We start from the raw sequence: 21753 nt of genomic DNA, 5'->3' as shown, positions 1-21753 counted from the left end.
GCTGTGAGCCGTGGAAGGAGTGCCCACAGCAGTGCTGGGCTGTCCCCAAGCTCTGCTGGTGCCCCCAGGATGTGTTCATTGCTGAAAGCCATCCAGTCCGGTGTCATCGTCACCGGGGGTGCCATGGAAGGCCCCACTCTTCTTTCCTGTGCCCACAGAGAGCAGCTGCCACCCCCTCCATCACTGCTGGACCCGACCCAGCACTGCATCCAGAGCTTCATCCCTGCTCCAGGCAGGAGACTGTGGCTCAGCTGAGGGCGAGGGGTCGCAGCCCTTCCTGCTCTGGTGGTCCCAGGGGGGACAAGTGTTTGCCTGATGTCACGAGTGCTTGGGGGGGGCTGGGGCTCTCACACTGCAAGGCCCTGTGCAGACGCAACTTGTCCCCTCCTCTCATTCTCTCATCACCTGGGGACAGGGGTGATGCTGTGGCTGCAGGGAACAGGCACAGCCACCTCTCTGGGAGCTCGCCATCACACCCTGGGGATACGCAGTGGTTTGTGTCCCTGCACCTCGTGCCAGGGGCAGGGGGGGGGAGAGGCTGTTGGCATTGATGCTCGGATGCTATGGGAGGGACATTGCCGGGCAGCCTCTGCTCTGAGCTCTCACCAGCTTAAAACGTTTTCCCCCGAGAAGGGAAGCATCAGCTGTGCCCCGCGGGGCGTGTCCCGGTGCTCGGCGCTGGGAGAGCTCTGGGGACGTGTGGGTGCGGAGCGGATGCATGTGGGGACCGTGTGCTGGCAGTGACCCCGGGGTGCCAGGCGTGGGGTGACCGGGCTGGCCGGGCGGGGGGAGATGTCGCTGACGGGATGAAGGCAGGGGCTGTGCATCTGCCTCCCACAGTGCAGCCTTTGTGCCAGCGCCGGCCGCGCTCCCTGCCCCGCTCCCGGCTTTCTCCGTGGGTCAGTGTCAGCTTATTACGGAGTTCAAACGCTTTAATGGAAAACCAGAAGCGGCTGGAGTATTTATTCCCCTTGAACTTCACCTCCCCACTGCACTTGCTTCTCTCGATGCCCCCAAGCCTTCGTGCACCCATCCCTGGGTGATGTGAACCACTCTGGCAGCTCAAGTTCTTGTCTTGTCACTGTCCCCCGTCAGCCCAGGTCCCCGGGGCCGCTCTCCCCGGCAGCAGCAGCACAGGATTTACCCCCGGGAGGAGTTCTTGGCAGCTCTCTGTGTGCTGGTGCATTGCTGGCTGATGGCACACGTGGCGGGGGTTCCCGGGGAGGTGGCACCGTGCCCATGACTGATCGATGGCTGCAGCTTAAGTAACTATTTTTATTTTTCAGCGGTATTTCTTCTCCAATCGTGGCTCTTGCGCGTGGTGCCGTGAGTACCCGTGTCTGCGGGGACCCGGGCTGCCTCATGGCTCCGTGGCAACAGGAGGATGGACGCGGTGTCTCCTCATGAGGACAGTGCAGAGCTGCAGGAGGGGCTGCGAGCTCCCCACCACCGCGGCACCGGCAAGTACTGAGCGGCTCTTTCAAGGTTTGATCTGGTTCCTATAGAAACTGGAGGTTGCTCCTGCCTGGTGCTGGTGCCAGCAGCTGATGGTGCACCCTGGGCAGCTGGGGACAGGCAATAAAAGGGTATGGCACATGCTGCTGGGTTTCCACGTGCCTTGGGGTTCCCTTTGCTTCCTTTTGCTTCTCCTGCCCCTCGGTGGGGCTGTGCTGAGCCCCACTGGGGGGCTGCATCCCCCTCCAGCTGTGCAGGGCTCTCCAGACCCTGCAGGACCCCAGGCTGGATGTGCTGCTCCTTGCCCTGGCAGGGCCCTTTGTGTGACAAGGGACTTGTTCCCTGCTGTGTGCCCGATCATGTGTTGCTGCACGGTGCTGCTGGTGCTCCCAGCCATGGGTCCACTGCAGTGACACCTCTGCTCCTGCTCTCCTTGGCAAAAATCACCTCCAGAGAATCCTGACAAGCTCAAAGGATGTCCTGGGGGCACCATCTGCCCTCATGGAAGAGCTGGGGGGCAATAGCTGAGCCATAGTGGGTCCCGTTGCCTCCCAAGCCCTCGGATCTGGGTTTTTCCCCCACTGCCCTGGCACTACGGGCTGTCCTGCTGTGGGTGGATGGCAGAGGTGCTTGTGCCACTTGGTGGGCTCACTCCTTTAAGGAGTCTCCCCCCAGTGCTGGAGGAGCTCCTCTCCCTCCCAGCAGCCATTGGTGGCAGACCTGGTGAGCCCCTCTGCCTCTCTTGCCTGTGCTTTGCTGCGTGCTCCGGAAGGATGATCGCAGCCCTCTGCAAACTACCTCATCCCCGGGGCAGGGGCCAAGTGTCAGCCATGGCACGGGTCCAGAGCAGCTCGGGGAGCCCTGTGCTGCCACCCTGCACTGCCACCCTCCTCTGTGTCCCTCACCATTGCCCAAATGTGAGGCTCAGCAGGGCCCGTGCACCTGCCTGGGGCTGGCTCTGCCCAGGGGGACAAAGGTGCCCCAGAGAGCCCCCATGAAGGACAAGCTCTAGCAGGTGCATTGTCCCCTTGCAGCACATGGCAGCCAAATGGCTCTGCTGAGCCAGACCCCTTCCCCTGCCAAGGCAGCAGCAGGAATCTTCTCCCCACTGCCCTCACGCTGCTGCCGGGTTTGTTCATCCTGGCAGCGTCTCGGCAGCGCTCCCGGCCAGGGTCGAGTGCTGGCAAGAGGCCCTGTGGGCTGGGTCCCATGGCCTCCTTTCTACTGTTGCCTGAGGAGGGCAGGGATATTTTAGGAGAATCTGACAACACCACGCTCCTGTGTTTTCACCCCCTTTTCCTACCTGTCTGCTGCAGGAGCAAAGCTCTGCAGTTCCTGGGGGACCTGCCTGGTTGGGTGCAATGGGGGCAGCACGTCCTGCCTCTGTGTTGAGGGGATGAACATCCCTGTCACCTGGATGGCTGTGTTGGTGTCCTATGATGCCCAGGTGGGTGCTGAGGCTCATGCCCCAGTGCTGCTCCCCTGTCCTGCCCCGGTGCTGTGTGGCTGTGAGAGTCTGAGCTGCTGCAGCACAACGTGGCCCCATGCTGGCTGGAGGGGACAGGGCCAAATCCAGCCCCACAGAGTGCTGCTCCTCAGGCTGAGGGACCCCCAGAGTGTAGTTGCAGAGGCCACCTGAGCCTGTGGCCTGCAGTTGGCTAAAGCACTATGGGCACCCATTGGTCTTTGCCTGGGAGAGGGGCTGTATGCCCCCTGTTTGCAGGGATGAGCTGGGTTTGGCTGTGGGTCCCTGGGGTGTTTGCCTGGGGAGGGGCTATGTGCCCCCTGTTTGCAGGGATGTGCTGGATTCAACTGTGGGTCCCCATGGCCTGCCCTGCCTCAGGTCCCCAGTGGGAGCTGCTGCTGATTGGGGGATCACCAAAGCAGGGAGGAGGGCAAAAGCTGTCCTAGGGCATGTACCTGCAAGAAGTGGGGAGGGAAGGGGGCAGAACTGGTGCCCCCAACCCCTTCTGCCCGCCAGCAGCCCCCCTGAGCCCTTGGCACCATGCAGGGAGTGAGATGGGACACAGGGGGAATGCTGCCAACCCCCTGCTTTGGGGACAGAGAGTAGGGGGAACTCCAGCCCCTCGGAGTGGGGCAAGCCAGGGAGCATGCTGCACCCCCAGGCTTTGCCAGCCCCTGCCCTGTCCCTGCTGCCTGTCGCTGGGCTGGCATCCCGGGCAGGGGCCTGGCAAGGCGCGGAGGGGCTGGCTGGGGGCCGGGCTGCTCCCCCGCTCCCTCCTAGCAGCCGAGGAGTTAAAAACTCAGCCCTGGTGATGAATATTTAACAGCAGCGCACAGGCTGGAGCGGAGGATTTCTCCGGGCTGCCTGGGCGCTGGCAGCGCTGCCGCCCGCCCGGGCGCACTGCGGAGGGGGACGGGGCGTCCGGGGGGGCCGCTGCCCGCTGCTGCCCCTCCCCGATACCGCCATGGGTGCCCAGGGGCTGGGGATAACTTTTTTGACTTTGCCTCTCGTCGTGCGAGCAGCCGCGGGAGGTGAGATGCGCTGCCTGCCCGCCCCCCTGCCAGGGCGCTTGGGGTGGCCGGAGGGGTCCCCGCGGTGGGGAGGGGATGGGGGGCGGCGGGGTGGGGGCTGGGATGGGCCTGTGCCAGCCCCGCTTGTTCTCTTCCCTTTCCCCCTGGGCTAGGCACAGCAGCACCAAGGGGCTGGGGGGCACCTGGTCCAGCTCAGGAAGATTCTCCTGTCCTCCCCACTGGAGGAGGACTCCAGTGTCCCAGCTCTGCCACCGAGCTCTGGGAGGTCTCAGCCCATCCTGGAAGGAGGTGTCTGGGCTTGGGTCCCCACGGAGTGCGTGGGTGGGTATTTGGGTCTTGGGCTTCAGCCCATCTGCATCACAGGGAAACACCGATGAGGATGAAACCTGTGAGCAATCAGGTGCTGCTGTCATGGGGCCAAGGTGCTGGGGGGCTCACCTGGGGTTCACCTGAGGCTTACCTGGGGCTCACCTGGGGCTCACCTGTTTTTGGGCCAGGCTGGTGGCAGTGAGCACTGTTCTGGCTCCTGCTGGAGGATGCTTGAGGTCAAGTGAGAGCAGCTGGATGTAGATCTGAGGGTGTCCCTGGAACTCAGCTTCTCCCTGGGCAAGGAAAAAAGCCTGAGGTCCCTGTCCTGGGAACCCTCTGAGTCCTGCACTGTCCCACTCCCTGGGGCTGGTGTCTCCTGCACTGCCCTAGCATAGATTTGGATGTGGTGCTGCAGGACAGGACACAGGTGGAGGCAGGCAGGGCAGCCTCCATCCTGCTAGTCCAAGTGGCTGGCACAGGAGTGTGGCTTGGCTCACCTGCAGTTGGCCCACTGGCACGACCATTGCAGGCACCACTTGTGTAGGTTGCCCCGGGCACACTTGCTCTGTGCCTCCTGTCAGGAGCAGGATGGGGAGCTGAGGAGGGAAGGAGTGCGATTTGCAGCTCCCATTGCAGAGCTGATGGCCCTGGGCAGATATGCAGGCAGCAGGAGCTGGGCTCCCACTTCCTGGGCATCCCCTCAGCATCCTCATGTCTGCTGCACCAGCAGCTGGCACCAAGCCCCCAGTCCCTGCAGCTGCCCCGGGCACAGGCAGCCACACTGTGGGAGCTGGGCAGCTCTGGTTGAGATGGCCCTAAATGACAGTGAGTTATGGTCCTGCAGTGTGGGTGCAGGCTGCCCACCAGCACTCCTTGCCTGCTGCAGCCCCCAGCAACCAAACCACCTTCTGCTGCCAGCCCACCCATGGGCAGTGACAGACCTGGGAGGAAAGCTGCAGCGGCCCCACCTCAGCTTTCCACTCACCCAGAGATGCAGGGGGGGGTGGGAGAGGGGTCTGGTGTGGGGCGAGGAGCTGCCTTGGCTCCCCAGGATGGATAAGGGTGGATGGCTCTGCAGTGGCTGGGGAAGGGGCTCTGCATGCAGTGAGTTTTGGCCGCCTTGGAGCAGAGCAATGCTGAGGGAGGTTTCCCTGCCGAGCGTCCGGGGGAGGCAGGGAGGGTGTGAACACGTGGAAACACCAGTGCCAAAAATAACTGGGGTGAGCACATGCGCTGGTGGGACCCCAGGCTGTGATGAGAGGTGCCCATGATATTGGGGGTCCGTGCATGGCTGGGGTTGGGGAGGGGGTGCATGTCCCCATCCCCTGCCCTGAGCTCTCCTCTCTCCTGCAGGGCAGTGGTGTTATGACTCGCAGGATCCCCAGTGTGGTGAGTGGTGCCATGTGTGGGGTGGGGGTGTCGGGGCTGTGTGGGGCTCAGCCAAGGGCATCCTGGGCAGCACCAGTGGGGAGTGTGGCTTGGGAAAGGAGGGATTGATCTGTGTCACAGCAAGGTGGGAATGAACGGTCAGAGGACCTTCATGGTCAGGTGTGCTGGCTTAGAGACTGGAGATGAGCATCTGAGCGCTCTGGAGAGGCTTGTCCCTGGACCTCAGTCTGCTCCAGGTGCTCCCAGGGCAGCCCTGGGCTCTTTTGCCTAAAATTTGAATCCCAGATTTAAAATATGCCATTAGCAACCCCAGCACAGGCAATGGGGGGACCATGGAGGATGGAGGGATGGCTGGTTGGGACAGGCAGCAAGCCCTGCCTCACCTGAACTGGAAAGGGAATCATGGCTGGGGGCACTTTGTCTCAAAGCATGTAAATAGCTTGTAAAAGGTTAATTAGGGAGCAAGGAGCATTTAATCAGCCAGTTACAGCCCAATTGTTTTATAGCCCCTGGGTGTGGGTGCCCCATGCTCAGCCACCTTGGTACAAGTGCATGGCCCTGGCTGGTGGATGCCTGGGCTCTGGTCACCCCGGCCCCACCACTCTTGGCATCTCTGCAGTTTGACCTCCTGAGGCCAGGGGCAGTTTGGGCAGGGGACCTGGGCTGCTGGGAACCAGCTGCATGGAGTGAGTTGTGTGCCTGCAGCAAGGCCACTGGGAATGGTCCCTTAATGAAAGGACTACAGGGAATTCGTGGGACAAATGTTCTGGGGAGCCAGCATGGCAGCAGCACGGCCAGGCTGGAGCTCCTGGGGTTTCCAGGCAAAAAGGTGCCTGGAGTAATGAGAGGAGAAGGGAAAGAGGTAGGACTGAGCATGGGGAGCACGATGAGGGGGGAGTGTGTGACTGGTTTTGTCTGATCAAGAGGAAGGTAGGTAAAGGCAAGAGCTGGGCCATGGGAGTGCTCCATCCTTGCTCAGATCCTGCCATGGTGACTCCCCAACTGGGGAGCTGCCATTGGGCATGGTGTGGTCACACTGGACCCGGTGGATCTGTCTCAGGACAATTTGTGTGGCCGGGATGTGCTGTCACCTGCCACAGCTGGGCAAGACCAGCATTGGGTAGGCTAAACTGTGGTGAAACCCAATTCATGTGTTCTGTGAATGGGCTTTAAGAACTCCATCCTCCTTCTCAGCAGCTCCTGTCTGTCCATCCCTCCCAGGAACTGGATGGGTACTTTACTCCCTCTCTATAGAACAACGCCCTGCCCTGCCCCAGCCCTGGGGCCATGAGGGGATGGTGGCCAGGCCAGCCCCCCAGAGGGGAGATTTTCTTGTAGGGATGGGCAGAAGCATCCTGCCCTTCACCAGCAGTAGTGTGGAGGGACAGATGCTGCTGCCTGGCTAAATATAGCCCCTGTCCCCATGAGGAAATCCTGCTGAATTATGGATGAGGCTGCAAGAAGCCCCTGCTCATCCACAGGGAGGAAGGTTGGATGGGCAAGAGGGCAGTTTCTACAAGGTGCAGGTGAACATGGCAGGGCTGGCAGTGACCACAGGGCTGGCTGGGGACACTGACACTGATACTGACACCTTTGGCCTCCTGTCCCCCCTGGGGGGCAGCAGTGGCTCGGTGTCTGCCCGTGGTGCCCCTGCTCCTCCTTTGCAGGGCCCAGCCACTGGAAGGAGCTGAAAGCCACCTGTGGTGGCAACAAGCAGTCCCCTGTCAACATCGACAGACGCCGGCTGCATCGGGACAGTGGCCTCGGGGACATCATCTTCGAAGGCTATGACCAGGCCCCCCCGGGCAAGTGGAGACTGGCAAATGATGGGCACACAGGTGCGTGCTGCAGCTGGGCACCTTCCCTTCCTCTGGCTCCCTGGGCACCATCCCAACCAGGGCTTGTCTCCAGAGTCCACTCCTGGATGGTCTCTGCTCTAGAGCCGCAGGGTCTCGGGGGGCTCCTGCTCTGTGGGTTTGTGTTGGCTCTGGGGTGAAGTGTGGGGAGGATGAGGGCAGGTGTGCCAGGGCTGTCCTCCACTTCACTCCCACTCTGACTCCCTCCTTCCCCTGTCCTGCTGCTCTTGCAGTGATGCTGAGCCTGGCAAGTGAGTTGGCCTCCGAGCACATCACCATCAGTGGCGGGGGCCTCCCTGGCAGGTACCGTGCTCTGCAGCTCCACTTCCACTGGGGCAGCCTGGCTGGGAATGGCTCTGAGCACACCATCGATGGGCACCAGCTCCCTATGGAGGTAGGCAAGGAAAAGCACCCATCCTGCTCTCTGGCTTGCCCAAGTCCTTGGTGTGACAAGAGGGTTCGATGCTGGTGCACCCCAAGGGGTGACGGGGCCTGGTGATGCTGCACACGTGGGTTTGGCTGTGCTGCCCATCACCACTCATCACCTCTGCTCATCAGAGGCTCTTGGGGAGTGTGGGGGCTCTGTGCCCCACTGGGACCACACACTGGGTCAGTGAATGGGAACAAGAGCCTGCAGGAGTGTGCTCTGCCCAGCGTGTTGGGATCCTTCTGGGTGAAAGAGGCTCAGTGCCTCTGAAGTACTGATCATCTGCTAGAGGAGAGCTGAATTTAACTGTTGCATCTGGTGGTCTCCCCAGGAGCACTGGTCCCCTTTCCCCACCCCCCCCTTCAAAGGATGCTGGCTTCTTTGGGGTGCTTTGATCCAAGCACCCATGGGACTGGGGGGGGCTTTTCATGGAGGTGTTTGGCTCAGTGTCCAGCTGCCCCAGGCTGGATGGGGAGGTCTGTGGGTGAGTGTCCTGCTGCTGGGAAGGTTTGCTGGGGGTGGTTGCCCACCCTTGTCCCCTCCATTCTTTCCCCAGCTGCACATCGTCCACATCAATGTCAAGTACCAGACGCTGGCAGAGGCCAAGGGACATCCCAATGGACTGGCTGTCCTTGGCTTCTTCTTTCAGGTAGGTCTGTGTGGGCTCATGCTGCTGCTGGGAGGGGACCCTGGTAACCCGGAGGAGGTTACCAGGCTGGAGGAGCATTGTTCTGCCTCCCCAAGGGAGGGAGAAGAGGCAGGAAGGGTGGGTCAAGGCCAGGAGGCGCTGGGGCACCTCAGTGCTGAAAGATGCCATGACTCCCCCACCAGCTTTCTGCAGCCATGCAGGTTGGAGCCCACACATCCCCAGACCTGCTTTGCCCTGTGGGGTGACCTGGCCCTGCCCTGCCCAAGCTGCTTGCTCTCCACCTCTGCAGGTCTCTGAAACCTCCAACACCAACTACAACACCATAGTGGCAGGGCTGAGGAACATCTCCCGTGCTGGTGAGTCACTTCAGGGGCTGGAGGGCACGAGTGGGTGGGTGGGACCTGCCAGCCCCTGTGGCCATTTTGCTGAAGGGGAACTGATAGGGGTGGCTCTGCTGTCCCTGCCGTGTCCTCTGCTGAGTACCTATGTCCTGCCCCACAGGGGACTCTGTGGATTTGGCCTCCACCTTCCGCCTGAGCACCCTGCTGCCACACACCAGCCAGCTCTCCGGGTACTATCGCTACCAGGGCTCCCTCACCACCCCTGACTGCAGTGAGGTTGTCATCTGGACCATCTTTGAGGAGCCAGTGGAGATCGGCCAGGAGCAGGTACCAGCATGATGCACAGTCCCATGCTCTGGCACCTGAAGGGCTCCATCCCCTCCTCTGGGCTCCCCCTCTCCTTGCCCTTCCTGACCCCTAAGCAAGAGCACAGGGAAAGTCATCTCTATAATAATGCTCCTGGCAACTAATTTATTTTATGAGGGTTAAGTAATGGAGCAGTGGCTACCTGCCAGAGGTGAAAAATCCTGTTCATAGCCCTCTCCTGCTCAGCCCCAGTATTCAGAAAGTGAAGTAGGAGCAAATGCATTGGAGCCCAGCAGAGGCTCCAAGGAGGTGGGTGGATGGATGGATGAAGTTCTCCTCTGCTGCCCAAGCATCTGAATAGACGTATTTCCTTGAGGGTGCCATGACCCAGGTGCTCTTTAAGTGCTCAGCAGAGGCAGTGAAACACAGTTAGCTCCTTTAAAACTCAAGAGCTGATCCTTGCAAGGCCATGGTCCACGTATGTCTCCTCCAGGTCTGGTTTCAGCAGAGCAGTGAGGGGTGGTGGGAGGACACCCGCTGGCATGGGGCTGTGCCACGGGGCAGCACAAAAAGGTCTCACAGAGTGGGCAGGGGCTCGGGGTGCCCGGTGAAGTGGCTGCCATCCCATCCCTGCCTCTCCCCTGTACAGCTGCAGGCGTTTGTCACCACCCTCCACTTCCCAGCCACCGGCCCCACGCTCCTAAAAATGACCAACAACTTCCGCCCGCCGCAGCCCCTCCACACCCGCAAGGTCTTCTCCTCCAGAGCAGCCACCTCCAGTGCTGGGTCACCCTGTGGGGGACACTGCCAGCTGCTCTCCCCTCTGCTCCTGATGGTCCTGCTCAGCCCCTTCTCACCCGCCCCGTAGGGTCTTTCACTGGTCTCTGCAAGAGCATCCCTCTGCTGCAATGGTGATGGGGCTGCAACACATCTGGTTCATGGGTAAATGGGGAAAAAATTATAAGAACAAAAAAAGCGTGTCGAGACCTTGGCTGGGTGAAGATTTTGCAAACCTAAATCTCTTCAGAGGGGAATCCCTGCAATCCCACAGGCTCACTGCAATGCCCTGGTAGCCAGGCAGTGGAAAGCCAGCTGGAGGAGATTCTGGAAGGGCTGGAATAAAGCCAAGGTCCTCACTGCTGCCTGTGGGTCGCTGCCTCTTTGGGTCTGTGTCCCTTTGGTGTTGCTGGGACAGGGTGCTTGGCACAGGGGTGTGGGGTTAGTGGGAAGGGAGCTGGGGGACAATGTCTGGGTGGCACTTGGGGATACTGGCCCTGCTCATGGCTGTGCAGGTGGATATGAGCCTCCCCCTCTCCCCTGTGCAATAAATTCCCAGGACCAGATCCTGGTGCTGAATGTGCCTCAGGGTCCTTGCAGTCCCTGTGGCTTTCCCCAGGGATGGGGCAGGCTGAGGGGCATGTGGCTGTCCCTGGGGACACAGCCCCCTTCAGTGACTGGGGACAGGATGCATGGCCCTTTCCACAGAGCTAATTTTATGCTGGCAGAAATAGCAGCAGCTGCTGGTGCTGCTCCTGGAGCTGCACGGCAAGGCAGGGGCACAGCCAGGACCCGGGTGAATGGAGTGGCTCATAATTAATGTGCTGAAGCTCCAGGCATGTTCCTGTCTCCTCCTGATTTATAGGGATAAGAGTGGGGAGCAGAGCACGGTGGACTGAGGTTTTAATCATTTCTGGAGGGAAACCCCTGCAAGAACAGGGTTCCAACACCCCCCAGCCCAAGAGGTGGCTGTGGCACCCATGGGTGCAGGAGCCTGGGCATCCTGGCCTGAGCTCCCTCAGAATCCCGCAGCAGGGAAGAGGCAGCTCCTGGGGCTGAAGGGGCTCAGCCAAAGCCCCCATGATCCTTATGCCAGGGTGCTCGCAGGCTCCTGAGGGTGCTGGGATTCTGTAAACCCACCCAAACCCACCCCAGAGCTCAGGTCCCGGGGTCTTGGAGCAGCCGCCCTGGTCTGGAGAGGGGTGGGCAGAGCCGGTGGGCATTGGGTGGTGGCTGCTGGTGCCGGCTGGAAGCAGCAGCCCCTGTGCTGGGCCTGCGACAAGGACCTCGTTAGTGCGGGTGGCAATCCCGGCACTGGGGAGACCCGGGTGTGCGTGGGGTCATGCTCGCACCCCCTGTGCCACTGCCCTGGGGGCCTCATCCCCGTGTCCTCCCCTGTGTGCCCTCACAGACCCCTCCTCTGTGCCTGCGTGACACCGCGGCCGAGTGCTGGGATGAGACCGGAGTTCAGCGCAGCTCCACTAGAACGGGGGACACACGGGGGACACACAGGGGGACACTCGGGGGACACACGGGGGCGCCGGGACGGGTCCGGGCGCGGCTGCCGGAGCGCGCAGTGTCCGCCAGAGAGCGCTGTCCCGCCGTGTCCTAGGGCTCCCTCTGCCCGCTCCGCCGTGTCCCCCCCGGTGTGTCCCTCCCGTGTGTCTCCCCCGTGTGTGTCCTCTCCTCTGCACTCTCTCTTTTCCCACTGTTGTCCCCTTGCCCCTTCATGCTGCTCCCGGGTGTTCCATGCTGTCTGTGCCCCCACATCCCTCCGTGTCCCACCATCCCCACACCACCTGCCCCAACCCCTGGCACCCACAGGCTGTGGGGTGGCTGCCCCCCCAGCACAGGGTGGCCACAGGCCCAACTGGCAAGAGCAGTGGGTCCAGGCACAGGGCATGGTGGGACCTGGTGAGCCATGGGGAGCCCCTACAGGCTGCAGCCCCTACACTTCCCCCAGGCCAGGCTGTGAGGGGCACCCAGGTCGTGGGGCCAGATGCTGTCTGTCCTGGGGTCCACCAAGGACATAAGGCTGTGGCTCTCTGAGTGCACCAGGGTGATAAAATGGTGTCAAAATGGCCCATCCTCCAGGGTACCCATTGGCCATGGTGCCCCTGGCAGAGGACAATGGTGGCACCAGGCATGGTCTGGCAGCTGAGGCCTTCTGTACATCTGGACAGCAAAACCACCCTGAGGGCTCAGAACACTCTGTGCAGCCTGCTGGGACCCCAGATTTGGGGAAGTGCTGTGCCTCCTGCTGGGAATGCTGGGCTACTCTGCCTGCCCTGGAAAAGGACCTAGAACCCACCACCACCACCACCCAAGAGCCATTGCTGGAACAGGACTGAAAAATGTTTTTTCCCGCCTCCTGCCCTGCCTGATGCTCTGGGTGCAATGACTGGAAAGTTTGCACCGAGGAAGCGGTGCGTGCCGGGCCCGGGGCTATTCCTGGCTCCCAGCTGGTGTTTGGCCCAAGTGGGCTCTTGTTTTCCGCCAGGCTGTAATTTTAGCAAAGGCTGTTCCTGAGCCACGGGGCTGCGGTCAGCACAGCTGCCTGGGGAGAGCACCCGGCTCAGCTGGGGGTCAGTGATGCGTGTCGGCACCCCCAGCCCAGCAAAAAGTGCCCCAAATGTGTTTAAACCCAATGTTCTGCCCCCATTGTGGCTGTAGGGGACAGGGAAAGGGCTGGGGCTCTGTGGAAGCTGGGGACAGTGGCATTTGCTGCTGGGGAGGGGTGGAAGTAGCTGGGAGGCAGGATCCAGCCCCAATACATCCCCCAATCCCCTGTAGTCCCCCTGTGCCAGCTGGACAAGTTGTGGCACTGGCACAGTGCACCCTGGCAGGCTGTGGAGGTGGAGAAAACAATATTTGGTTTAACAACCCCCCTGGTTAAGTCAAGCACTTCTGTTCCCTCCCCTGGCCAGGCATGGATCACAGTGGCTGCCTCCATCACACCCAGCAGCCACCACTGCCACCACCTTGCCATCACCCTGCCACCAGCATTCCCTAACTAGAAATTCCTTACCATTAAGCTAAAAAAAACCCCATCTTGGGAGTCCTAACAAGGGCTGACACTTAACAACCATATTTTTCTAGACGGGCAGAACCATCCCTGTGATGAAACCTCTCCATCAGCACAGATGCCTGGGGAGATGTGGTTGTTCACACCAAATAGGAGCGGAAAACAAGGGCTTGCTTGGTCCCCAGACCAGCTCTGCTGGGAGTTTTATTTTACTATCACGCTACACTTGAGATTATAAATACTCTGAAGCAGCTGAAAGGTGTTTATTTTTGAGTCGGTTCAGCTTGTTTACAACCTGTTTACAAACTCGGATGTTTTTCTTTGGGGTTGTTTACCTCTCCCCAGGCTGCGGATAGGGTTTAATACACACCTAAACAACCCCTGCAGGGCTCCGGCTGCCCTCCCGGTGCCTTCCCGCCGGCCGCCAGCTGTGAGCCCCGGCAGTTACTGGTTTGACAGAGTTATGCAAATCTTCTTATCTTTGCAAGCGGGCTTGATTGCTCAGGCTGTGTTTTTGACCACCCCACCCTCAAACATTTATTAATTTAGTTTAATTCCTTTCCAACTGCAGGTTGATAAAACTCTGCTTTGGGCTCTCTGCCTGTCCCGATCTGGGGCTCTGAACCAGGGCTGCCCAGGGTGGGTATTTCATAGAATTTTTTAATTAATAACCTTTGCTTTATAATTTATTACCCACATTTTATGAATTCACAACTTATTTTTATTTCCCAGATTCAGGGAAACCTCCCCTTTGTTACAGGAGTCTGGAGGCTGCCCTGTGCATCTCCTGGCAGGTTGGGCTGATGGACAAGCCCAGCTAAGGGGCTGCCTGGCAGGACACAGAGACTTTTAACTTTAATTCAGTTAACGAGAGAGATTTTGGGGTAACCCAGCAGTGGGGTGGCAGCAGGGAGACAAGGCTATGAGCTGAGCAGTGCAGGGTCAGACCTGGTCCTGAACTCCATGTGTGTGGGTTGGGGCTGCTGAGCTGGAGGGGGCCTGGATGCACAGGGATCACTGGAAGGTGCAGGACTGTGTGTGTGTGTGTGTGTGCAACTGTGTGCAGGTAAGTGTGTGTACACGTGTACTGTGTGTGCATGTGTATTAGCTGGGACACCCACACTCTACTGAGGAGACCCCCCCCTGGGGAGGGTCCTGCCAGGGACCCTCCAGGACACAGGAGGGGTGACCTGGGATGGCATGGGCACACAGCCCTCCCAACCCCAGCACCAGCCCCTGTGGGCCCCTTGTCCCCACTGCCGCCTCTGCTACTTTTGGGGAGCTTAAGGCTGCCCCAAAACTTGTCCCCACCACCATGGAGGTGACAGCCTGGTGAGGCAGGGGCAAAGATCTGGCAACCATCTTAGGGCTGAGTCTTGGGTCTCCTCTGTGTGGCACCAGCTCACCTTCACACGTCAGCACTCACTGGAGTTGGTTTCTCTTCCTTTTTTTGCCCCCACCTTCGAGTTTCTGATTGGAGACTGTGGCAGGCAAGGGGTAAATTTAGCTGGGGGCTGTCCCGTGGCTCTGCAGCTGCATGGTGGTGCTGGCTGGGGGGGCCAGGGATGGCGTGGCACAGCCTGGGCTCTGTGCTGCCTTTTCATCAGCCCCAGGTGCACCCCTCTGCTCCTGCCACGTGTCCATACAGAGCCCCCGAAATCATCCTCCAGGCATGAGATGCTGGAGCCTGGGAAATCACCAAATGATGTGCAGTAAAGAAAAGCAAGGCCAGGCTGGTCTGGAGAGGGTCAAACCTGGTTGGATGTGGCCTCTGTGGAGGAGCTCCAGCACAGACACCTCCAAATGCAGACCCAGGGCAGGTTTTGATGGAGCAGAGCTCTCCTTTGCCCTCCAGGTCTGGGGGATGTTTTGGGACAAGGGTTGCAAGAGTTCCTATGGGCCTACTCTCTCTGTTTCCATCCTAGCATCCCCCCCCCTCTGGTCTGAGTCATAGGGAGCCTCCAAGCCCAAAGCTTCTAAAGCACCAACTTTCATTAAACCCCTCCAAAGCCCTTGCTGAGCACAGGCCTGTGGGCTGCAGCCTGGGAGCACAGCTATCTCCAAGCCCCCACCCTGCTGTGGGATCCACTGCCACTCTCTGCTGCTAATTAAATCCTTCCCAAAGCTCTTTATTTACTAAATTAGTTCCTTCTCTTTTAAAATTAATGGTGAGCTGGGAAAACAAAACATTAAAAAAAATCAAAAAAAGACTTTAAAATTGCAGCACAGGAGATGGCAGAGTGAGGAGAGCATCTGGGGAGAGACACAGGGTTTGGTTTCACTCTGCACATTTGCTCACCAGAAAACCCCACCAAGAGCAGCTGTGGGAGCCAGACAGGAGTCTTCCCAGGCACTGCTTCCCTCCCATCCAGGAGCTGGATCAGGACAGCTGATGTTGTTCCTGTTAAAGGCCCTGTTAAAAGCCCTGTTAAAGGGCTTTTTATGGGCTAAAACTGGCTGGGAATTCCCTGGGCAGTGGGGAGAATGGGGTCCCTGGGGGAGCCGGGGCCACTGATCTATAATTCAGCAGGTTTGTTTTTTTTTCTTTTTCTTTGCCTGTTGTTTCTTAGGAAAAGGGCTTAGAAAAATCTTTTAATCAATAATTAGTGAGGTTTCCTGCTCCTGGAGTTGGAGATGAGCCTGAGCTCTGCTCATCCAGTCCCGAGGCAAAGCAAGACCTTCACCCGTGGCCCAGCAGGACCTGCCCAAAACTGAACCCACAAAAAGCTCATCCCAGTGTCCTGTAATCAAGGGCCAGGCTTTACCCTGGGACATGGAGATGGATTTCAAGCCCCATGAAATGTTGACCTGTTGCCCACCCCTCCCTACCAGCTGCCCCCTAAAAATGTTCCAGTCAGGAGCATTGGGCTGAGGCTGCAGATGTGACCGTGGAGAGCTGCACAGCCTGAGGGAATAAAGCACCAGAGCTGGGTAATTAGCAGCAATTTCCCATCAGGACAGAGTCTTCTGCACTGCTACAAGACTGGGTTGGGAGGTCACCAGCAGTGCTGGAGGACCTGAGGCTCCTTTTGCTAGCAGTAGAACAGTGTGATATCCAGACCTTCACTGCCCACCCTGGCACCCTGTGAGCAAGAGATGGAAGAATGAAACTTAATTCCTTCCAAAGTTTCTCTTTGATACTGGCTAGTTTGGCATTGCTGCCTTAGTGCTTATTCCCTGGGAGCCTTGGGTGTTTTTTTCCAGACAAGGAACAATGCAGAGAGCAGAAAGTGTGTGGCAGGAGGTGGTTCTGCTCCTCTGCTCTGCTCTGGTGAGACCTTTCCAGCCCTGGGGTCCTCAGCACAGGAAAGACATGGACCTGTTGGAGCGGGTCCAGGGGAGGCTGCAAAAAAATGAGCAGGGGTCTTGAACAGCTCTGCTACAAGGACAGACTGAGAGAGTTGGGGTCATTCAGCCTGGAGAACAGGAGGCTTAATAGAAAAATTGGAACACACTTTTTTAGCAGGGCCTGTAATGACAGGACAAGAGGCAATGGTTTTAAACCGAAACAGGTAGATTCAGACTAGGCATAGAGAAAAAAATTGTTTCCAATGAGGGTGGTGAAACACTGGCCTGTGTTACCCAGAGAGTGGGTAGATACCCCATCCCTGGAACGTTCAGGGTCAGGTTGGAAGGGGCTCTGAGCAACCTGGTTTAGTTGAAGCCGTTCCTGATTGCTGCGGGGGAGGTTGTGTTGCCATCACTAGAGGACCTTTCATCCTTACTGGAGGTGCCTTCTAACCCAAACTCTTCTATGATTCTGTGTCCCCAGAAGGTGCCTGCAGGGGCAGGTGACAACCCAGAGGCTGATGGGGTCCAGGTCCTCACTGGCACTGACACAACCCAGGGAGGGGGACATGGTAGGGCTGTCCCCTCTGTAACAAGAGGCTAGGGAGGGGACATGGCCCCCAGCAGGCAGACAGCATGGCCGGGTGCTCCCATCCCCTGCCCCAGGGGGTGGCTCCTGGCAGCTCTGGTGGCCCACAGCTGTGGCTGTGAGTCACTGTGGTGCAGGGCTGCAGGGAAACTTCCCTGGGGCTCTGCTGGGGATGTGGCACACAGGGGACAGTGCAGCCATGGCACAGGATTCCAGGGACAGACTGGTACCTGTGCATGCCCTGGTGGCTACCAGCACCCCCATCCCAGGGGAAGTAGGGATGACCAAGGAAATGGGGCAGAGCTAGGGCTGGCCAGCAAAGGGACACGACTGGCCATGGCTCTGCCACAAGCCACTTGTCCCTGCAAGGGACAGAGGTGAGGGACAAAGCCAGCACAGCCAGGGCCACGTGCTTGATGCTGGCACAGGAGCTTGCACCAGTATGATGTCCCAGGCTGCTTATCTGTGGTCCTGGGGGTGCCAGGGAGGTTCAGAGGGTCCCCAGGGTGAGCAAGAGCTGCAGGAACCTGGGAGACCCCCAACAATGACTCTGTATGTGTGTGTGTGTGTGTGTGTCCATCCCACCCTCCTCTACACTGGTGCCACTGGGTCAGTGCCAGCTGGCGCTGGGGGAGCGGCGCGTGTGAAGGACACAGAGTCAGGGATGCTGAGCCAGCACTCGTTCAGTGTCTGTGTTTATTTGTGTGACACTCAGGGTGGGGGACAGGAGCAGGGGACTTGGGGATGTGGGGAGAGACTGCGGTGAAGGAGAAGGGGCAGGGCGAGGGAGGGGCGGGTGGGCACGGGGAGGTCCCTGGGGGGAAGGGGAGGGCCTAGAGCTCGGATCTCTTCAGGGTCTTCACCACGTTGCCAGCCTCGTGAGTGACCCTGCAGGTGTAGGTTTCACGTCTCTCCCACTCTCTGGCTTCCAGAGACAGGTAGCTGCTGCTCACGTATTTCCTGTCGCTCTGCCGGTAGGGCGGGCTCGTCTCCACCCCACTCGTGATGCTCTGGCCATCAGCCTGCCAGCTCACTGTGGCGGTCCCGGGGTAGAAGCCTTGTACCAGACACACCAGGGTGGCTTTGCCGAACTTGGAGATCTCCTCACTGGGTGGTGGGAAGAGGTAGACGGTGGGGGCCACCTTGGGCTGGTCTGCAAGGGGAAAGAGAAGCACGGAGGTGAGGGGGAGGTCCCTGTGCCCCCCACGGACCCCCCTGCCCAGGAACTTTGTGCTGCCCCTGCAGCTCAGAGATTCTCATTTACAGCTTTAATGTATTTAAATTTAGGACACAAACATGTATATATATATATATATGTATATATATACATATAAAATACACGTGTATATATGTGTATGTAACACAAGTACACATACAGCCCATTTACACTTGTACATATATATATATACACTATATGTATATATATACACTATATGTGTATATACATGAACATATACACATTATATACGATGGAAATATATATATATAGATAATATCCATCATATATATCTATATTGCATATTTTGTGTATAAAATGTACAATATACACTACATTCATAGGTAGTATACATTGTTATATATGTATAATTATATATGTAATTATATATAATACATATTGCTGCATTTACATATTTATATGTTACATATATAACATATAGATGTTATATATTGTTTATAAATTCATATATATATATACACACACACACATATATATATATATATATTTAAATCCCTGGTCAGTTGCCCTAAACACATTTCTTTTCTTTTGCAAAGGCAATACCTTTAAAACTCAAAATTTCACAGACAAGCATCCTGCTTTTTTGCCCAGTTCTGCTTTCAGACACTTTCAGAATTGTCTCAGAAAAAGTAGAACTAAGAATCACCCAAAGGAAGATGAACAGATGTTGCTTGATCTTTCTGAGGTGGCTCTGCTGCCTCCTCAAATGTACAATGTCTCTATCTCTATATCTCTGTCTCCTCTATACTAAAACTGGGTGGACTCTGCCATTAAAAACTTTTTGCTGAAGAAATTGGCAAACTACATTTTTCTCGACCTTATGCCCCAACCAATTTGATTCAGACTGGGTTTTTTTGATAAATTCTTTAAAAAATCAGAGACAAAGACAGACAAAAGGTGTTTCCAACAGCATTTTCAACACAATAATCTCCATTTTTGACACAACTTACCTGGACAATGAGGTTTTTAAGACATCCCTGAAAAACTTTTGGTTGAGATCCTGAGGAAGTGTCATTTTAACTCAAAGTTGGATGTGACTTCAGCCAGCCCACAGCTGAGGACATTTGGCAGCACAAAGTCCCTGTGCCTCACCCAGGACAGTGTCCTTAAGTCCCCAGACTGAGAGTTGATGACTCAGAATTTAGACTAAGACTGATTTTTTTTAACAAAAAAAATTTACTTTCTCAGGGACCTAAACCTGAGTTTCTGAAATAGGACCCCTGAGACCTCAGACATATTTTCTGGCCAAATTTAAAAATCTTTCCATTGAGAAAATACTCCCCCCCCAGTCCTCTGGAGCAAACCAGAGACCTCTGAGTCCCCGGGGACAAGACACAGCCCACAGTGTCCCACTTGGTGCCTGTCCCCAAACTGGCAGAAGACCCCAGCCCAGCGCCAAGTCTAGAAAAACCCCAAATGTCCCAAAACTGACAAAAATGTCACAATTTCGTGGTGGAAAAGGAAAGATTGAGAGGAATTCATCGACTCACCAATGACGGACAGCCTCGTCCCGTCCCCAAATACACCACACAGTGACACAGGGCTGTGCAAAAACATCCTGCCCAATGGGAGGAGCAGTCCTGGGGACCATAAATATGTCAGGGTGGAGGTGATAGGATGAAGATGCCCTGATGGCAGCAGCAGGATGGAGGTGATGGGATGGAGGTGCCCCGATGGATACAGCAGGATGGATGCATGGTGCCACGTGTCTTCTGGTGCATGTTAGCAGGGCAGGAGCAGCAGTACAGCCATATGAGGATGACCACATGCCCTTGCTGAAGGAGCCACAGGAACATGGGTAGCCTTGACCCCTCTGTCCCACATGGACTGCATTGGCCAGTGTCTCCAGAGCTGAGGCTGCATTGTTGGAGGATGCTCCAGGGACTCACTGCTACCCAGGGCCTCATGCCTTGTGCTTGTTACAAGCCCAGCCTGTGGTGTGGATTTGTTGATCCAGGTATGGAAAAGCTGGTGGAGGTCTTGGGTATACTGGTGTGTGTGACCTGGGTGACTTGGGAGGCACGGTGACCAACATCCTGCTGTACCCTGTGCTGCTGACATGACAGTGGCTGTGGGATGCCCTAGGGGCACCTGTCACCTCTCAGGCCACTCTGTGGTTTGCAGATGGGGTGAATGGGGACCACTGACAGGCAGTGTTGAGGCTAAACCTCACGAATAAACTGTTCATCTGTCCTCCCCACTGCCCAGAAACACCAGCACTGGTGCAGATGCTGTGGTTTCATAGGGGAGCCCAACATCTGACACCTGGGGCTGGCAGGCAGAGAGGCACCCACAGGACTCTGGGTGCCAGCAGGGAGCAAAAGGGAACTTTGACATGCAGTGCAGGGAAGAGACAGGGCTGCCAGAGGTCAACCTCTCTCCAACTGACAGGGGATGGGCACAGACATGGGGCTCTAAAGGACACAGAAGCCAGGACACCAGGCACAGCCACCTGTAGTGCAGGGAAACAAGGACGTGGCCAAGGTGGGGACCTGCCCCACCATCAAACAGGGACAGCAGAGACTCAAAACTCTCCCCTGAGATGGTGGGACATTTTTGTATCACTTCCACATTGCTCTGTGTCACCGTGGCAGCATTAATGCTGCTGTCATAGCTCCCACAGAAATAGACAGCCTCGTCCTCAGCTTGGACCCCAGTGATGGTTAACGTGCCCGTGGAGCCGGATTTGGATCCGGAGAATCGCGAAGGGATGTCCGAGGGTCTCTTGTTGTTCCAGTAGATGACAGTGACAGGGGCACTGCCAGGCACCTTCTGCTGGTACCAGCCATAGCTGTTGGTAGTCCCAGAGCAGGTGATCGTGACGGTGTCTCCGGGTTTCACGGAGAGCACAGAGGGCGTCTGAGTCAGCGCAGCCTGGACCAGGGAACCTGGAGAGGGAGAGGAGAGAGGGGAGGAGATGGGGGTCAGACCGTGCCCCATGAGCACAGCCACCCCAGGGTAGTGGGACAGGACCCCTGTGCCCAAGGGTCCTGTCTGGCACAGAGAATGTGTCCAGGCCACCTGAGGTGTGGGCGAGCACCACGAGGAGGAGAGGGGCCCAGGCCATGGTGCAATCCCAGCAGCTCTGTGTCCTCACGCTGGTGAAGCTGCGCTGTGGATCTTGAGCTGCTTTTAAGCCCCAGCCCAGATGGGGCACAGCCCCTCCATGCAAATCTGGCCCCATGCTCAGTGGCAGATCGTGCCTCTCCCCACTCCCTGTTCCCCGCCCAGCCCGCCCCCCCCAGCCCCCCCCTCCCCCCCCCATGCAGTGGGGTTTGTCCCTGGGCACCGAGTGGAGCCACAGGGCCCAGGGACACGTCTCAGCTGGGTTTGAAACCCACCAGCACAGATCCTTTGTCCCCAGAAGCTGCAGGGACATGCGAGAGCTGACACTGGGGCAGGGGCATGTGGCTCTCAGAGTTCCCAGTGACAGGGCTGGAAGGATTCCAGTCCCCGGTACCCCCACCCCACTTTGGGCAGCTTCCCTTCCCACAAGTGTCCCCAGCTCCACACAGGCCTTTCCCTGGTGGATCCAAAGCCCTACAGCACAGCCCTTTCCCCTTCTTTTGGGACCACCGTGTGCTGCCCTTTACGTGTGGGACAACCCCT

The 21753-nt window shown here is 57.8% G+C and overlaps 3 protein-coding genes across 6 annotated transcripts in view; 1 reads left to right on the top strand and 2 right to left on the bottom strand.

The window, feature by feature from the left end:
- Nucleotides 1-1247: 1247 nt before the first annotated feature.
- LOC139805207 (carbonic anhydrase 15-like) lies at nt 1248-10369 on the top strand. 3 transcript variants are annotated; one of them, XM_071763342.1, is made up of 8 exons: nt 1248-1460; nt 5614-5649; nt 7317-7487; nt 7739-7899; nt 8489-8581; nt 8871-8937; nt 9083-9249; nt 9878-10369. In XM_071763342.1, the coding sequence occupies exons 1-8, from the start codon at nt 1385-1387 to the stop codon at nt 10094-10096; spliced, it is 990 nt and encodes a 329-aa protein (XP_071619443.1). In that variant the 5' UTR covers nt 1248-1384; the 3' UTR covers nt 10097-10369. The 3 variants fall into 3 exon arrangements, with proteins under 3 accessions (XP_071619443.1, XP_071619442.1, XP_071619444.1); XM_071763341.1 differs by having other exon boundaries at nt 1249-1485; XM_071763343.1 differs by lacking the exon at nt 1248-1460 and adding an exon at nt 3732-3951.
- The window catches only part of LOC139805215 (coiled-coil-helix-coiled-coil-helix domain-containing protein 10, mitochondrial-like), a 34251-nt gene continuing 21400 nt past the window's right edge, over nt 8903-21753 (bottom strand). Inside the window, exon 3 of the mRNA XM_071763352.1 lies at nt 8903-8915. The gene's annotated coding sequence lies outside the window, so the exon portion shown is untranslated. The remainder of the gene's footprint in view (nt 8916-21753) is intronic.
- Nucleotides 17573-21300, bottom strand: LOC139805208 (immunoglobulin lambda-1 light chain-like). 2 transcript variants are annotated; one of them, XM_071763346.1, is made up of 4 exons: nt 21166-21300; nt 20733-21032; nt 19635-19670; nt 17573-18060 (listed from the first exon to the last, which is right to left on the bottom strand). In XM_071763346.1, exons 1-4 carry the CDS (start codon nt 21209-21211, stop codon nt 17741-17743), a joined length of 702 nt encoding a protein of 233 aa, XP_071619447.1. In that variant the 5' UTR covers nt 21212-21300; the 3' UTR covers nt 17573-17740. The 2 variants fall into 2 exon arrangements, with proteins under 2 accessions (XP_071619447.1, XP_071619446.1); XM_071763345.1 differs by lacking the exons at nt 17573-18060; nt 19635-19670 and having other exon boundaries at nt 20314-21032.

The sequence above is a fragment of the Heliangelus exortis genome, chromosome 19 (assembly GCF_036169615.1).
Source record: "Heliangelus exortis chromosome 19, bHelExo1.hap1, whole genome shotgun sequence".
NCBI lineage: Eukaryota > Metazoa > Chordata > Aves > Apodiformes > Trochilidae > Heliangelus > Heliangelus exortis.
This window is presented reverse-complemented; position numbering and strand designations above follow the sequence as displayed.

Excerpts from the sequence above, each read along its gene's own strand:
- LOC139805208 (XM_071763345.1), bottom strand. The coding sequence starts at position 21,211 with ATGGCCTGGGCCCCTCTCCTCCTCGTGGTGCTCGCCCACACCTCAG. Across the intron at positions 21,033-21,165 it reads GGTGCTCGCCCACACCTCAG|GTTCCCTGGTCCAGGCTGCG; the intron begins GTGGCCTGGACA and ends CTCCCTCTCCAG.
- LOC139805207 (XM_071763341.1), top strand. The coding sequence starts at position 1,404 with ATGAGGACAGTGCAGAGCTGCAGGAGGGGCTGCGAGCTCCCCACCACC. Across the intron at positions 5,650-7,316 it reads CTCGCAGGATCCCCAGTGTG|GGCCCAGCCACTGGAAGGAG; the intron begins GTGAGTGGTGCC and ends CCTCCTTTGCAG. Across the intron at positions 9,250-9,877 it reads TGGAGATCGGCCAGGAGCAG|CTGCAGGCGTTTGTCACCAC; the intron begins GTACCAGCATGA and ends TCCCCTGTACAG.